General features: G+C 44.0%; 1 protein-coding gene across 2 annotated transcripts in view; it reads left to right on the forward strand.

Moving 5' to 3' along the window:
• LOC115457497 (probable cation-transporting ATPase 13A3) overlaps positions 1-17,213 on the forward strand; it is an 86,007-nt gene that overhangs the window by 34,874 nt on the left and 33,920 nt on the right. For both annotated transcript variants that reach the window (XM_030186929.1, XM_030186928.1), the window contains exons 12-17: positions 6,373-6,530; positions 9,673-9,861; positions 10,409-10,470; positions 10,768-10,918; positions 11,625-11,732; positions 14,783-14,800. In XM_030186929.1, coding sequence (XP_030042789.1) covers positions 6,373-6,530; positions 9,673-9,861; positions 10,409-10,470; positions 10,768-10,918; positions 11,625-11,732; positions 14,783-14,800 — 686 coding nt within the window. The remainder of the gene's footprint in view (positions 1-6,372; positions 6,531-9,672; positions 9,862-10,408; positions 10,471-10,767; positions 10,919-11,624; positions 11,733-14,782; positions 14,801-17,213) is intronic.

Genomic DNA, 17,213 nt, shown 5'->3' on the forward strand with positions numbered 1-17,213 from the left:
TGTGGTAAATTTAAAACGAATCGGAGAAAAGTTTTCTTCACCCAACGTGTAATTAGACTCTGGAATTCGTTGCCGGAGAACGTGGTACGGGCGGTTAGCTTGACGGAGTTTAAAAAGGGGTTAGATAGATTCCTAAAGGACAAGTCCATAGACCGCTATTAAATGGACTTGGAAAAATTCCGCATTTTTAGGTATAACTTGTCTGGAATGTTTTTACGTTTAGGGAGCGTGCCAGGTGCCCTTGACCTGGATTGGCCACTGTCGGTGACAGGATGCTGGGCTAGATGGACCTTTGGTCTTTCCCAGTATGGCACTACTTATGTACTTATGTTTATTAATTTATTAACAATTATATGAGATTTTTCTTGAAAAAGAAATACAGAACATAAAAGAAAATAGGAAACTTATATATAACGTCATCTTTCTTAGAACACAACCTCAAAGAAGAAAGGAGGAGGAGAAAATCAAAAGAAATATTCAAATAGATAGGCTTAACAGAATCCTCGAAGCTCCAAATTAAATGCAGGTGTATTATAACTTCAAGTCCAAAAAGGAGCAAAGCTGCTCAGGAGCAAAGAACACATATTTTGATTGATCGTGTCTTACTTTGAATTTACAAGGGAACAAAAAAGTTCCTCCCAAGTCTTTAACTTCTTGCTGCATAGCCAAAAAGGCTTTACTTCTTTCTTGGGTGACCTTAGCAACATCAGGATAAATCCTAATCCTTTGGCCATAAAAGACATCTTGTGAATGTCTGAAATATTGCTTCATTATAGTGTTCATATCGTGTTCAAGACCATAGAAACCAATAACATTATTCTGTCTGTGGTTTTAGTGATTAGATTCTTCCAATAACCCAAAATATTATTAAAATCCAATGATGTTTGAGTCCGTGCCTACAACCTCACCTTGGATATTTTTTGAGGAAACTGGAAGATAAATTTTGTTAACATCAGAAGAAAACAGATGTCCTGGGGGGGAGAGGCCAAGGATCTCGGAAAGTTCAATCTCTGCAGGTTAAGCCGTCTATTGTGGTTTTCCAAACATTCAATCTGCCTCTTGGACCGTATCTGATCAGTTTGGCCCATAAAATCCGTCTTAGAGTCAAATGTAGTAACTAAAGTTGTTATCTCCATAGATGTCTTCATTACACTAGAGGAGAGTCCAAAGAGAATCCACATCTCGGCCCGGTGGGTGACATGCAAGCTCCGCTTCAGGTGGCATCTTGCCTTGGGCCAGCCCTGCAGTAGTGTTCACAGCTTTCACCACTCTCCAAATGGACTCCATAGTTACGTTCCCTGCGGGGGCTGCAATTGAACCACTTGCTAATCCTTCTGACAGCAGCTCTTCACTCGGCGCTTCAGCCCCCACCGGTGCTGCAGACAAAACACTATTGCTGGCGTTCAGGGCACCAGAAGATGCCGCTGGACATGGTGGACCACCTTCTAGCAGGGGATGGGGAAAGACATGTCTCGTATTCCAGAGGGGGAGATGCTCCTCCACCTACCTCCTGATTGAAACTCACTACCCCGGCGTCAATCCTTGAGGACCTGACGGCAGACTAGATCTGCAACTGAGTAGCAGGCCCTGCTTGAACTGGTGTGGTACAGTCCCAACGATCTCCTTCCTTTTTTGTGTGAGGCAAGAGGCAGAGAAACAAAAAAACAGGGAGGAAAAAAAAAGGTCAGTAGAGATCGTCCAGAGCAGAGTGTCAGGGACCTGCTGCCATTTTGACTCCCCCACCACCACCACTAATGAGCTCATTTTCTTAGATTTGCATAGCGTTTTCATTTACTGCTTCCGTGAACATTAAAAGCATTGCCGAGACCCTTTATGCGTTACGCCCACAATAAGGTGCATGCTAAACTGGCTAAAACCGGTCTAACTGAAATGTTGCAAGACCAGTTTGCTTTGTGTGCCCCCCCCCCCTCCAGTGAGTAATATAATATAATACTGAAGCTTTTCAAGTCTTGACAGAAGAAATTTGATGGTCTGTTATTCTTTAGGAGGAACTTAGACCTATAATTTGTGTAGGAGTACCATACAATACTATCCATATGGATGGCCTGGTCATCTACTCTGGAAGAATGAACATCTGTGCCAGTATTGAGGAGAAAATTCTGTGCCAGGTCCACTGACGAGACCACGTTTCTCTACTTGTTATCAAACTGCATTGGTTGCCATTGGAAGTTCAAGATACTATCTTCAGCATTTAAAGCCTACCGTGTCAGTACCTCCTGACTTTTTGGCTCCCCTCACGATCCCATACACGCCTTCACATATTCTTCACTCACTAAATGACCAAAAGCTGGTCCCTTGCCAAGTCCATCTAGAGCCTACTTGGGAGTCCACCAGGAGGAGTGCTTTTTATTTTATCGCCCCGTTTTAATGGAATTCATTACCACTTTTTCTTAGGTCAGAATCTTCCTTTCGTCAATTCAAGATAGGACTCAAAACATCTTTTTCTTTTTTTAAACCTAGCATTTGATAGTTTTCTTACCCAATAAGGACTAGTTATGTTATTTCAAGTATCTGTTCTGCAGGGTTTTTCTGTAGGGGGGCTATGGTTGCAGTTGGCCATCATGGAATGCCTAGGGTATGATCCTTTTGAGTGTATGTTGAGCTAACTGGTGTAATTATAGTGTTCTTTTCCTGGCTTTTTATTACTATTTTATTGTATCTCACCTTGATTTGCTTTAGTGATATAGGCGGGATCAGCAAATTTTAATAAATGATATTTTTTATAGCAGGGCACCTAGATTAATTTATTTATTGGTCCACTTGTATCCCACATTTTCCCAGCTTATGCGGGCTCATTGTGGCTAACAAAGTTACAATAAAATTACATTATACAATAGCAAAAAGCTGACGGAAGGGAAAAGAGTGGATAAACTAACAAAATGGGAAAAGAATAAGGGTGTTAAAACAGCATTGTTGACTTCGGGGTAGGCTTTGATAAACAAATGAGTTTTTAAAGCAGTTTTTTAAAAGTTTGATGATCCGTTGACTCTTTCAAAAGTCTCGGCAAAGCATTCCAGGTTCGCGGACTGATGAATGAGAAGGAAGAGGCATAGATTGTCTTGTATTTTAGATGCCTGCACGAAGGAGAGTGCAGATTAGTAGGGCACCTGTGTGCCTTTTGTAAAATACTAGTACAAATTCTGCAGACATTGTGCACATTATACCTGTTGGAGAACAGGTGTAAATATACACACACAAAATGTTTTATTTATTAGGATTTATATACTTACTTTTTGAAGAAATTCACCCAAGGCAGTATACAGCAAGAATAAATTGAACATAGACAACAGACAATTACAGCAGCAAAAAATCTACTATAATAAAACTCACCCTCAACGTTCTGAGGACACTGACGTCAGTGAAGCCAAGCCCTGACTTCCTTCAAAAAGGTTCGAAGGTTCGTGGTGGTGAAGCCACCAAAATCGATCCGCCCCCCCCCCCCCCCAAGGGCGGAGCAATGGCAGAACAACGAAGGGGTTGGCAGGGAGGGAGGTGGGGTGGGTGGGAAATCGCTCCAGGCCACGCCCTCGAGGGCGGAGCAATGGCAGAACAACGAAGGGGTTGGCAGGAAGGGAGGCGGGGGGTGGGAAATCGCTCCGGGCCCCACCCTCGAGGGCGGAGCAATGGCAGAACAACGAAGGGGTTGGCAGGGAGGGAGGAGGGGGGGGGAAATCGCTCCGGGCCCCGCCCTCGCGTCAAACGTCATGACGGGGGCGGAGCAATGGCAGAACAACGAAGGGGTTGGCCAGGGAGGGGGGGGGGTGTTGGCGACGAAAACCTTGCTAGCGCCCGTTTCATTTGCTCTGAAACGGGCCTCTTTTACTAGTATTCAAATAAGAGTGCATACTATGGCATATGCCCACAATATGCAATAAAATATTTTAATAGACAGCATAAAGTATAAGCAAAGGTAGCAGCTTTATAGATAAGGTAGATTATTAAGAGTTAGGAACTAAGGGCATTAATTTAAAGAAAGTTATGTGAAGTCATAAAGATGCATGAATATAATCTCTCAGCTTAGGGCAGGAGTGGATAAGAAAGTCATGCAGTCAGTGATTAGTACTTTGTGTGTGATCAGCAAGTTAAAGCAGTTGTTCCCAGACCTGATTCTGGAGGCACCTCAGCCAGTCAGGTTTTCAGGATATCCACAATGAATATTCATGAGATATAAGTACATAAGTATTGCCATACTGGGAAAGACCAAAGGTCTATCAAGCCCAGCATCCTGTTTCCAACAGTGGCCAATCCAGGTCCCAAATACCTGGCAAGATCCCAAAAAAGTACAAAACATTTTATACTGCTTATCGCAGAAATAGTGGATTTTCCCCAAGTCCATTTAATAATGGTCTATGGACTTTTCCTTTAGGAAGCTATCCAAATCTTTTTTTAATTTCCGCTAAGCTAACTGCCTTACCACATTCTCTGGCAACGAATTCCAGAGTTTAATTACACGTTGAGTGAAGAAACATTTTCTCCGATTCGTTTTAAATTTACTACATTGTAGCTTCATCGCATGCCCCGTAGTCCTAGTATTTTTGGAAAGCGTAAACAGATGCTTCACATCTACCCGTTCAACTCCACTCATTATTTTAGAGACCTCTGTCATATCTCCTCTCAGCCGCCTTTTCTCCAAGCTGAAGAGCCCTAGCTGCTTTAGCCTTTCCTCATAGGGAAGTCGTGCGTGAGGTGGAGGCAGTGCATGCAAATCTCTCTCAGGAAATTCATTGTGGATATCCTGAAAACCTGACAGGCTGGAGTGCTTCCACTGGCTGGGAACCACTGCGTTAAAGGCTTGGGAGAAGAGCCAAGTTTTTACCTGCTTCCTGAAGTAGAGATAGTCTTGTGTTAATCAAAGCGTCTGTCAGGGAGTGTGTTCCAGAGTGTGGTGGCTGCTCCAGAGAAAGCTCGCTCGAAGGTATCACATCTCGTGATGCCCTTCTGGAGGGGGTGTGGTTAGGGATGTTCCTTGGGAGAACGTTGGTAACCTTGGAGGTGTGTAGAGGGAGAACCTGTTCTTCAAGTACTCTTGGCCATTTCCTTTAACAACTTGAAGATCAGACATAGAATTTTACGTTGAACTAATTTTTATTCAGAATGAACAAAGTGCATTAAGAGGATGCCAGCTCAAACAGAGGCAGAGGCAGCCATACTTTCAAAAGAAGCTCATCCCCCCCCTCACCCACGCATAAATGCATTCCCAAGGTTTTCAGGCCAAACATTCAGTGGCTGAAACTACACAATAGATTAAGGTCCCTGTTTACTAAGCCACGTTAGCATTTTTAACGAGCCTACAATTAGCGCTTGTGCTAACCGTGTAGGCATCTGTAGGGATATTGTAGGCACATATGTGGTTAACGTGCATTAAAGATGCATGTTATAACGTAACTTAGTAAACAGGGCAATAAAAGTTTTGTCTGCTACGTGCCCGTGGGGGCAGTGTCATCCAGAAATTCTCCCAGGTCGCCTGGAACTAGCAACCGGTTGCAGTGGAAAAGTCGTGCACTTGCAGACGCTCCATTCTTATTTGCGTGATCAAATAGGTCCTCCAGTGCCTGCAGCAAGGTGCTATCCAAATGAAGCCAATGGAACAAGATTGCCTTGAGACCAAATATCACTGGTAAAGAAAGTTCTTTAAAGCCTCTTGGCACTGGGTCAATCAAAATGTATTGTCCGAACAATATCATAGGATCCAATCACACATCACATGACCAGCTACTTTAAAAATGTTGTTATGGGCTCTGATTGGCCCAGGAGCTCAAATTCAGTCTGAAATACTGGCTTTTTCCTCTGTCTCAGATTGGGAGGGATGAGAGAAAGATCTCTTCACTGAGACCCTGTGAGCAGTTATATTCTATAACCTATACTCTACAGGTGCTATTCAGATAGTCAACAAATGTTTAGATAGTTTTATAATTGATCCATATTCAGTTACCTGTTATTTTTTGCTGATTGCACCTTTTGTGTTTCACTGTTCTAATTTTTCATGACAATGAACCTTCTTTAGTTTATTGCCTCTGCTTGTCTGGACTAAGAATCCTGCTGGTTTGTGTGTTGGCTCTGTGAGTGCTTTCTAGGAACTATGGGACCACTGAGAATGTGGCCCCAGTAACCCAGAAATCACAGCGAGCAGGAGACGCGCCCAGAGGCGGTTGACAAGGTGTTTCATGGCACCACTGTGTAGCTATTTGGTGGCATTTTTCTGGTCTTGTTTTCTGTGTTTGATGTATGCTGTGGTCAGGAAGCAGTTGAGAGTAGCAATACAGCTGCTTTGTATACATTCCAGGGGACTGAGGTTTGTTCTGTTTCTCTCTCTTATTTCTCTTTCCCTTCTCTCCATTTTTTTCTCCTCAGGGTTTTCTACCTCCAAAGGACAGCTGGTCTGTTCTATCTTGTACCCAAAACCTATGGACTTTAAGCTGTACCGTGACGCATATCGTTTTCTACTCTGCCTGGTGATGCTGGCTGGAGTTGGAATGCTGTATGCCATCATCACTAATGCTCAGCAAGGGGTGAGTGTGTGTCTGTCTGTTGCTGCAAGCTTTTCTCAAGAGCATTAATAGCCCAATACTGAGAAGTAAACACAGGCGCCAGAGGCCATTAGCGCTGGACTAGCACCCACATTTCCCGCGCACTCTGCGCTGAGACCCTCACCTTGGGAAACAACGAGCACAGGAAACAGAACTAATAGCATGATAATGTAGACAGAAGAATGCAAATGAGGTCATTTCCTGTTGCTCGGAGAACAGCGGGCGTCACAAGGGCTCCCTTACCATTCTAAACCCTACACCAGCTCAGAGCCGGAGTTAGGATGTCTGAATCCTGCATCAGCCTATTGTGGGCAGATCCCTGGAAAGAGAGTCTCACCTGTCACCACACAAATTGGATTTGGAAGGTCTAGAATTAAAACTACAGTGTACAATGGGAGAACTGTAACTTAGTTGTCCCTGAGTTTTCATTATGAAACGAGCCAGTGTTTCCCCGGACAGCACTTTCTCCTCGATCGTGGGTATACAGGGAATCTGGTCCCAAGCACATCTGTACTGAGGCTGAATAAAGCTTTCGCTCTCCACCCTGCCGGTCTCCACTCCTCGGCACAGGCTCCTGCTCCTCGGGTTGACTGGACATGCGCAAAAGAGCTGTGCTTGATGCACAACTCATGAGCGCACGCACCAGGCACAGCTTCCCCCTTTAGCTCCCTAATTCTCAACGTTAACAGCACGCCTGTATTTGTATGCTATTAGTGTTCAGCATTTAGGTAGTTGTTGTGCCGCACTGTTCGGCGCTGTTCCATACAGTGCCAAAGTTTTGACTCATTTTGTTCCCAGCTGTATGCCATTGTGGACCTTGGATTAGTTTCTCAGCATTGGGGAAAAGAGGGAGGACTGATGCAGGTAATCTCTTACAATCCTTATGAGCAAGCAGTGTTCCTTTCTATGTAGGAACAAAGATTATTGTGTAAGGGAGACGTATGTGTTAGGCAGTGAGAGGCTGATATGCACAGAGAGGGAGAGGGATCTTGGGGTGATAGTATCTGAGGATCTGAAGGTGATAAATCAGTGTGACAAGGCAGTGGCTGTAGCCAGGAGGATGCTAGGCTATAGAGAGAGAGGTGTATTCAGCAGGAGACATTGATGCCCCTGTACAAGTTGTTGGTGAGGCCCCAGTTTTGTGTTCAGTTTTGGAGGAAGATGACAAAAATGCTATGGGAATTGCTCTAAAAGACGTATGAGAAGAGACTGGAAGACCTGAATATGTATAGCCTAGAAGAGAGGAAGAACAGGGGAGATATGATGATACAGACGTTTAAATACTTGAAAGGTATTAATATAGAAACAAATACTTTCCAGGGAAAGGAAAATGGTAAAACTAGAGGACATGATTTCAGGTTGTGGGGTGGTAGACTTAGGAGTAATGTCAGAAAATTCTTTTTCACGGAGAGGGTGGTTGATGCCTGGAATGCCTTCCCAAGGGAGGTGGTGGAGAAGAGAACTGTAGTGGAATTCAAGGTGGCGTGGGATAAACACAGGAGATTTCTAATTAGAAAATGAATGGTATAAAAAACAAAGCTTAAAGGGTTGCATAGGTGTTTGCATGTCAAGTGGTGCTTAGATGGCAACTCTGGCTGTATCAACTAAGGCTGTGCTGGGCTGGCTTGTAAGGTCTTGAGTGCTGCATATAAGCAGTCCAGTTTAGGGTGGACTGCAGAGGGCTTCAACAGAAACTCCAGTAATTTGGAACATGAGGACAGTGCCAGTTAGACCTTTACGGTCTTTGTCCCGCAAATGACAAGACTGATTCGGATAGTCTGGAGTGGGCTTTGAGGGCAACTCCTGTAGTTGGAACATAAGGATAGAGCTGGGCAGACTTCTACGGTCATTGTCCCAGAAACACCAATGAAAGATAATGATCAAGTATATAATATGACGTTCATTGTTGATTCAATCTAGAATTGAGAATGAATGTGTCTGTTGGGCAGGCTGGCTGGACCGTTCGGGTCATTAACTGCCGTCACTTACTACGTTATCAACAAAAAAAGAATAAAAGGTGAAAACTTTTTATTGGATTACCTTAATAGACAGGAAGGTGAGTTGAGGCATACATGTCTAAGTAACAATTTTAAGAGATGATATTTTTATGCGCTTGTTTTTTTAATGTTTCAATCATTTTTATTCAAAACTTAAGAAGAAAAGTTATCATCATGTATGAACGTCTGATATTTTCCCCCCATGTGGCTAAACTAATACATAGTACTTCTACCCCAACAAATAGAACTTAACCTTCCCTTCCCTTCCCCTCCCACCCACCCCCCCTTTTTCTTTTGCTATGGCATCAAATTAACATTTTTTTATTTTATTAACTTGTATTTATAGACAGTAGCACACTACTGAACTGTAAGTAACTATGGTAGTGGAGATGGAATGATGTCATGAGATAGGGTGGAATTGTACAGCGCTGCGTAACCCTAGTAGCGCTTTAGAAATGTTAAGTAGTAGTAATTGAGGCTTTGGTTTGTGGTAGGGGGGGGGGTTCTCTTTGTTAATATTTTTATGGATGGACTAGCACTGGGGAGGTATAAGGCCTGCTGATATATAATGAAGGAATAAGTAGAATATCAATCAACTAATCGCACAACAAATTCTACTGAAAATTCCGTGTATTGAAGGTGTTCTGTTCCATACAAACATGAAAATGTGGAGAAAAAAAGACTTCAGAAACCATGGAGAAATCTCTTAAAGAAAAAAACTTTTTCAAATGTTCAGAGAAACTCGTCTTCAATCACTAGTCTTCACAAAAATAACTCCACTCTTCATTCATGAAATGCTTGTACAAACACCTTTTACAATACACTAGGATAGAGGCAATATTTCAATCACATATGTCCGGTGAACAAACTCTCATTTATAACTTAGCTTGAGGTATAAGGCCTCCCACTTTCCCAGAGCCTATCTGAAAGGAAAGGAGGGAGGGGGAAGAAAATGATAAAAGCATAGCTAGGCAGTTGTTTGTATCAGTTTGTTCCAGTGTTGACTTTGCCTTTGTATTATTGGTGGTTGTATGATTGGTCAATAAAGATTTTTGAAAAACAAAAACCTTCATTTATAGACAATGAAGTTTGCTAACATGGCAGCCACAATACGTTTATCCGTATAGGAGGCAGCAAGCCGCATCGTGCTGGAGACTCTGGATATCATCACCATCACAGTGCCGCCAGCGCTCCCTGCAGCGATGACTGCTGGAATTGTGTATGCGCAGCACCGGCTGAAGAAGAACGGAATCTTCTCCATCAGTCCCCAGCGCATCAATATATGTGGACAAATTAATCTGGTTTGCTTCGATAAGGTATATACGCACTCTCGCTCCCTGTGTCTATCTGGCCTTCTCTCTGCTCATATTCAGTGAACCCCCCCCCCCCCCCCCCCCCCCCCGGATGGTCTTTGTTTTAGTACAGTTTATAATCAAAACGTCATTATATCCTACTCTACAGCTTTCTAAGAGAGAGATCACCCCACAATAACATACCTGCTATGTCTTCCACAGTCAGTGGGAAGACTCCTGCTTTTGTGGGTCATCTCCTGTACTCCACCAAGGAGGATTAGAATCCACTTGGCGGGTCCAGTGTACCACGGCAGCTTGTGCAGTGGGTAGAGGCACGGATACTAAGGCTTTTTCCCTTTCAAGATTTTTTTGTATATGTTTCCTGCTATCTATGGAGGGCACCTGTTATAGATAAGTAACTTGGTTTTCCTTGGGTTTCACAAGGCTATGTTGTTCCTGGGTTTTTCTCAGCACTGTCTTCTGCTCCCTCGCCATCTCTCTCTCTCTCTCTCATCCTTTCCTACTTCTGTTGTCTGTGTGGAGACAGTAAGATCTCCTCCTTCTGTTACAGACAGGGACACTGACAGAGGATGGGCTGGACATGTGGGGCTTCCATTTGGCTCAAGATGGCCGGTGAGTGATTTAAACATTGCACTCTTCTCCCTTTTAAACAGTGAGCTACAAAATCTTTCCACTGGTGTGTGTTTGTTTACATGAGTTCTGTACTGTCTTATGTAACTGAGAACATCTGCAACCTCGGGAATGCAGAGTACGTACCACCAGTTCTGCCGTAAAGAGAGCAGAAGGTTTAGAAGCAAGAATTAATTCTTTAGCTATCAGTGTTTTTAGTTTTCTAGTTTCATAAAATCTTCAGCAACTGTAAAACAGAAAATCGCAAGACATTCTCAAGTTTCCACTGGTCCTCTGCAGGTTCCTCGTGGCACGACAGGACGTCCGTGACAGCAGCCTGGTTCGCTCGCACTTCGTGGTGGCCATGGCTTCCTGCCACTCGCTGACCACGATTGATGGGAAGATCTCTGGGGATCCACTGGATCTGAAAATGTTTGAAGCAACTGGGTGGGTGAGTTCCCAAATATGAAGCTAACCACTGCCCCTGCTGTGGTGGAGCAGAGAGGCTGAGGAACCTTGATTTGCTTCTGCTGCCCATGGTTATTTTGTAGGAGTAGCCTAGTGGTTAGAGCACCGGCCTTGCAATCCAGATGTGGCCCGTTCAAATCCCGCTGCTGCTCCTTGTGATCTTGGGCAAGTCACTTAACCCTCCATTGCCTCAGGTACAAACTTAGATTGTGAGCCCTCCTGGGACAGACAAATATCCAGTGTACCTGAATGTAACTCTCCTTGTGCTACTATTGAAAAAGGTGTGAGCAAAATCTAAATAAAGAAATAAGATTCTGGAATCTTAAAGAGTGACAAGATTCCATGCAGAATCTCAAAGAGTAGCGACATTCCATGTAGAATCCAAAGAATAGCAAGATTCCGGAGTGGAGGAGTGGCCTAGTGGTTAAAGCACCAGTCTTGCAATCCTAGAGGTGGCCACGTCAAATGCCACTGCTGCTCTTTGTGATCTTGGGCAAGTCACTTAACCCTCCATTGCCTCAGGTACAAACTTAGATTGTGAACCCTCCTGGGACAGAGAAATATCCAGAGTACCTGAATGTAACTCACCTTGAGCTACTACTGAAAAAGATCTGAGCAAAATCTAAATAAATAATATTAATGGTGGAGGCTGTTGTCATACCCATTGCTTTGTTCCTCCCGCTCCCCAGATCCTAGAAGAACCAACAGTAGAGGAGACGGCACTTCACGACCAGATCCTCCCTACCGTCGTACGCCCAGCGAATCAGATTGCTGAGATGACCCCCTCCGAGGACATGGTGAGAGGTTTAACCATTCTATGTCCCTAATAAATATCAAGGCTTTTAGACTTTACAAATGTTCCACCAATTTTACATCATATCAGAAACATACATATCCATACGAGCTTTGCAATGTTTATAAACTGTTATAAAGCTCCAAGTCATATAATCCTAGAAAGGAGAGAGGTGTTTACCCTAACGGAAACTGAGGAAACTTTCAGAGGCAAACCCAGTGGAGAACTGAAGAGAGGAGGCTTTGTAACCAGGGAAAACTCCAGGGACAGATGGCTTTACATTTGTGTTCTATTAAAAAAAAAAAAAAAAAAGGGCAAGAAACAGAGGTACTAGATCCAGGAGCAGTACTTGCCGTAAGTACCATGTATTTAAACTCCTGTTGAATGGAAACAGGCTGAAGAAGGCAGCAAAGTGTCACAAATTTTGGACAATCCCTCTAGAGCAGAGGTTCCCAAACCTGTCCTGGGGGAGCCCCAGCTGGTCAAGTTTTCAGGATACCCACAATGAATTATTCATAAGATTGATTTGTATATGCCACTTCCTTGGTATGCAAATGGATCTCATGCATATCCTAAAATAACTGACTGGGGTTCCTCCAGGACAGATTTGGGAACCATTACAGTAACAGACCTATCTCCATATTTAATTCCTATGTAAAAGATGTTCGCCAAGATTCTTGTGTGTAAACTGGAGAAACATCGCCATATGCTAAATAATAGGACTCATATGGATTAAAGGCCATGAGTTGCTAATATCAAATGCGCATTAAATCTTCCCCATTTAGAAGGTAACTTTTTTTTTTTATAACAGAGCACCTAAACATTTTTCAAAAAAAACATTGATAAAAACCTAAAATCAGAAGACCTAGGGACTTATAAATTGCTTATGTGTAACCGTGTCAAAGGCCTTGATGAAATCCAGGTATGCCACTCTGGTCATCCATTCAGAAAATAAATGATGTCATTTGACAGGATCTTACCTGCTAGATTCCAGAAACCACTGTCCTCACCACTGAGGGCAGACTAACTATCCTATAGTTGCCAGCCTCCTCTTTTTTTTTTGATGCAAAACTTCATCTGTCATTTACAATCCTTTGGGCCCACGCCTAACTCTAAATAGGTATTGAAAAGTTCAGATAATGGAACTGATAAGAACTTCCATTAGTTCCCTTAGTCCACTAGGATGTATCCCGTCGAGTCTCATTGGCTAATCTATTTCTAGTTCTGTATTCACGAGCAGCTGACAATCTTCCGAGAATGCTGTAACGTCTACCCGCTTTCATTCCTGTCACTGACGTGTTTTTGTTGCCCTGCCCAAGGCTCTTTGAACACGAAACAGAAATTTGTTTAGCAATTCTGCTTTCTCTTTGTCCTCTTTTAACCGGTGAAGTTAAACAGTAGTAAAGCAGTTAGACTTTGACTTTTATTCCCATGTTTATTGTATCTTTTTTTTTTTTTTTTTTTTTCCTTGGCAGAGCCAGGCCTACCATTGAGCAGCTGGGGGGGGGGGGGGGTTTGCACATGGCCTTGTTTTTTTGCCCTGCTTTTCAGACCCTACTGACTTATTCAAATGAGGCCGTGTAACAAATCTCCGCACATGCCCCAGTATCCCTTCACAACCTCCTTGGGCCACCCATGTCTTGGTGCACATCTTAAACTTTAGATTTTGCACACCATTTGTTTACTGCAGTAGTAGAAAGTGCTTCCCAGGCAATTTCTGATGTGTTTTTTTCATGAATTTTCTCACCTCCCCCATGGTCTCTGACCCTTTGCTTTGCCCCGTTCAGCTCAACTCAAGTGAAGTCTCCGTTACCTTTTGCACTGTTTATTTCATTCTCCACCATCTCATCTGCCACCAGTATGTATCCATCACAGTTCTTGTCGCCACGGCGTTTTCACTTTGGGTATACTCCTGTAGTGCAGAGTGGAGGAGTAGCTTCGTGGTTAGGGCAGCAGGCTCCTTCTTCCACGGATCTCCATGTGACCTTGGGCACCACATTCCGTTGCCTCGGGCACAATGTATGCTCTAAGGCCCTTTGGACAAGGAAATAATTTGTGTTTCTTGCCTTAAACTCAGATTTGGGAAAGGTGACATCTTATCCAATGTTGTTTCCTTCTTTTTTTTAGAAGGGGGTAACCAGCCTGTTGTATTACATTAGTCTTTCCAGTGAAATGCTGCAGAAACCGTTCCCCCTCGTTCTATAACTGGGCACCAAATGGGCCTTATTCTATAAAGATTACGCTCCTTAATTTATGAGTATAATTTATGCTCCTAAATTACGAGCATACTCTGTGCTCCAAAATAGATTATGTTCCTAATTTAAGGTCATATGTTTAGGAGCGTAAATTATGCTCGTATTTTAGGACTGTAACTTGTATAGAATAAGACCCCATTTGTATGCTTACATTTATAGAATACTGCCATCCACACACCTAAGTACACACTTACCCCCGGATTCTACATATGGCACACTTCTGAGATGCATGTGCATCTTTATTGGCTAATTAGCCATTAACGGGCAATGATTGGGTGCCAACAACGAAGCCGTTTCAGGTATCTGAATTCGTTACCACATGTTAGGGAGGAGAAGAAATGGTTTTGGCCTCTGTGGTATAGAACTGGCTGTGGATACTTAATATTTGGGGGGAAGGGGGGGTTAAACTTCCCTCAGCTTGCAGTGAGTTGTTGGGCTGTTAACCAAGGGTGGGTTGATCAGGTTTTATTTATTTATTTATAAATGTAGAGCCCGCACATTTACAATCCTGAGCTGGGGGCAATATACATTCACAGTCATCAAAAGACATGTGCAAACATTTATAATCAAATTGACATTGTACAGGCATACATCAGAATTAAATCTGTCTCAGCATAGTGCAAAGAGAGCAATTTGTGTCCATATTGTACAGATGGTTCAGAATTTACTCTTAAAAGGTGATCTCAAATGCTTGGTGAAGCTTTCTATTATTGAACCTGTGTGTATGTGTAACACCTGGCTTTTGATGCTGCAGACCTTTTCAATTATTGTGTTTTTTTTTGTTTTTTTTTTTTTTCAGGAAATGAATGAAATCATGGTAAGTGTGAACTTCATGTATTTATTTCAATGCATGGTCTGCTAAAGCATTTCAGTGGTGCTCATGGGCAAGGTAACAAAACAAAAAAAGCTGATTCTCAATTGAACCAAACTATTCAGTATATAGATGTCTTCTCTTTTATGGTTGTGTAGCATCAGAATAAAAAGCCCTTTATTGACAAGTATCCACAATAAAAATGTACATTGGCCCATTAGACAGCAAAATACTAAAGGGTCCTTTAAAAGCTGTGGTGGAAAGTGGCTTTTTTCTTTCCTGTGTGCTGAGGCCAATTTTACCTCTGCCCAATTTTCCATTTTCTGAATTAATGGCCACACTAACGTTGCTACTACTGCACAGACATTTACAAAAAATCAACCCGTCAGCCCTTACCACCGGGCAGTAAGGGCTCGTGCGCTAATCCCTTGCTAATCAGTTAGCATGTGGCAATGTAGATTTGCTAATTGATTAGTGCAGAAATGCCCACGCTCCATCCCCCAGACATACCCCCTCCCAGAAAAACTAAAAAACAATTTTTAGCACATGGTTTATGCATGCACATTCAGAACTTGCCACGGGACTTCTCGGCGTATCCCGCAGTAAGTCCTTTAAGCTGTGGTAAGCACATGCTACTGCTTACTGCAGCTTAGTAAAAAAAAAAAAAAAAAAAAAGCCCTATGTTAGCTTAGTAAATAAAACACCACCCTAGAATATATAAATTCAAGCAACAGACGACGCCCCATGTGACTGTACACCCTGCTCTTGTTTCAGCATCCAGGGCTGCCGAGAGACTGGGCTGGGCCCGGGGCAAGGCTGACCCTGGGGCCCTGCCCCCCCTGAGGTCGCCTCCCTCCCCCCCAGGTCGCCGCCGGGCCCCCTGCATTGAAATCGCAGTCTCACCTCCGTGAAAGCAGCACTGCAGGCAGCAGATCGCCTCCCTTCAGCCTTCCTTCCCTCCTTGTGTCCCGCCCTCACGGAAGTTACATCAGACGAGGGCGGGACACAGGGAGTGAAGGAGGGCCGAAGGGAGGCGTTCTGCTGCCTGCAGTGCTGCTTTCACGGAGGTGAGACTGTGATTTCAATGCAGGGGGCAGACGGAGGGTGGGTGGGACTGCGGTGCCGGGTCCCCCCTGCCCCCCCCTCTCGGCGGCTCTGTCAACATCTGCATTACACCTATGATTCCTGCTTCCTGTAGCTCTCCTTTCCCCCATACTAGATTCTCACTGTGAGGAGGTTAACATTTGACCTCTGAACATGAACATAACTTACCTTGAAGTACTACTGAAAAGATATGAGAGAAATCCCTCTCCCTCTGAACCCTAGAAGCCAAGATCATTGCACCTGCGGGCAACACTTGGCCTATGGTTGTGGCTGCAGGATAGGTTTGGGGGTGTCAGTCCCCTCTTTCCAGGGATGACTGCAAGGAATAAAAAGTCTCATACACCTTCCACAGTGGTCTAGTGCAGTGGGGGGGGGGGGGGGGGGGGGGGGGAGGGGGGAGTTTTTTTTTTTTACCCAAGACTTTCCAGTAGGTACACTTAGCGAGTTGAGTTTTCAGGGTTACCACAGTGAATATGCATTAGAGGGCAACTGAAACAGCAGCTGAAATTTGTTGTTTCTGCCAAAAATGAAAATAGTGCCTCCCCGCTCCCCCACCCCCGCAGACAGCGAGTCCTCACAGGCCACCACCCACTTCCCCGGAAGAGGGCCTGGATGGCTACCTGCCCCCCATCCCTCAACCACAACCTCTCCAGGCTTACCTTTAAATTCCCGGGTGGTCTAATGACCTCTTCTGAGCAAGAGCAATCCCCAGTTGCTTTTGCCACTGCTGGTTACTCAGCCAAAATGGCTGTCAGCACTTCCCATATCAGCCTCACAAGAGTCACAGGAGGTCCTGGCAGCCATTTTGGTTGAGGAACCAGCAGGGGCAAGAATGACTGGGAATCAGTCTTGCCTGGAAGAGGCCACTAGACCGCCAGGGTATTTAAAGGTTGGTCTGGGGATGGCTTTCAAGTGGTGGGAGGGCGTGTAGGGGTTGTAGTTAGGGGTGTGGGGAGGTGGCTGGCCTTGGAGGACTTTCTTTGTTCTTGGGGGGGGGGGGGGGTGGCTGTACTGGGAGGACTTGCTTTGGTGAGATGGGAGTGGGTTCACACCTAATCAGTCCAATAAAGAATATGTATATTGTGTCTGCATACAAAGGTCTCTACTATATGCAAATAAGTGTTGTACATATTAGAGGCCGACCAGATTTTGGTTTTGACACTAAAACTTGCCTGAAATGTGGGTTCAATCATTTATTTATTTATTTGTTACATTTGTACCCCACATTTTCCCACCTATTTGCACGCTCAATGTGGCTTATATAGTACCGTAATGGCGTTCGCCAATTCGGTTGATAACAAATACAGATTATATT

This window comes from Microcaecilia unicolor, chromosome 14 (genome assembly GCF_901765095.1).
Source record: "Microcaecilia unicolor chromosome 14, aMicUni1.1, whole genome shotgun sequence".
Lineage (NCBI taxonomy): Eukaryota > Metazoa > Chordata > Amphibia > Gymnophiona > Siphonopidae > Microcaecilia > Microcaecilia unicolor.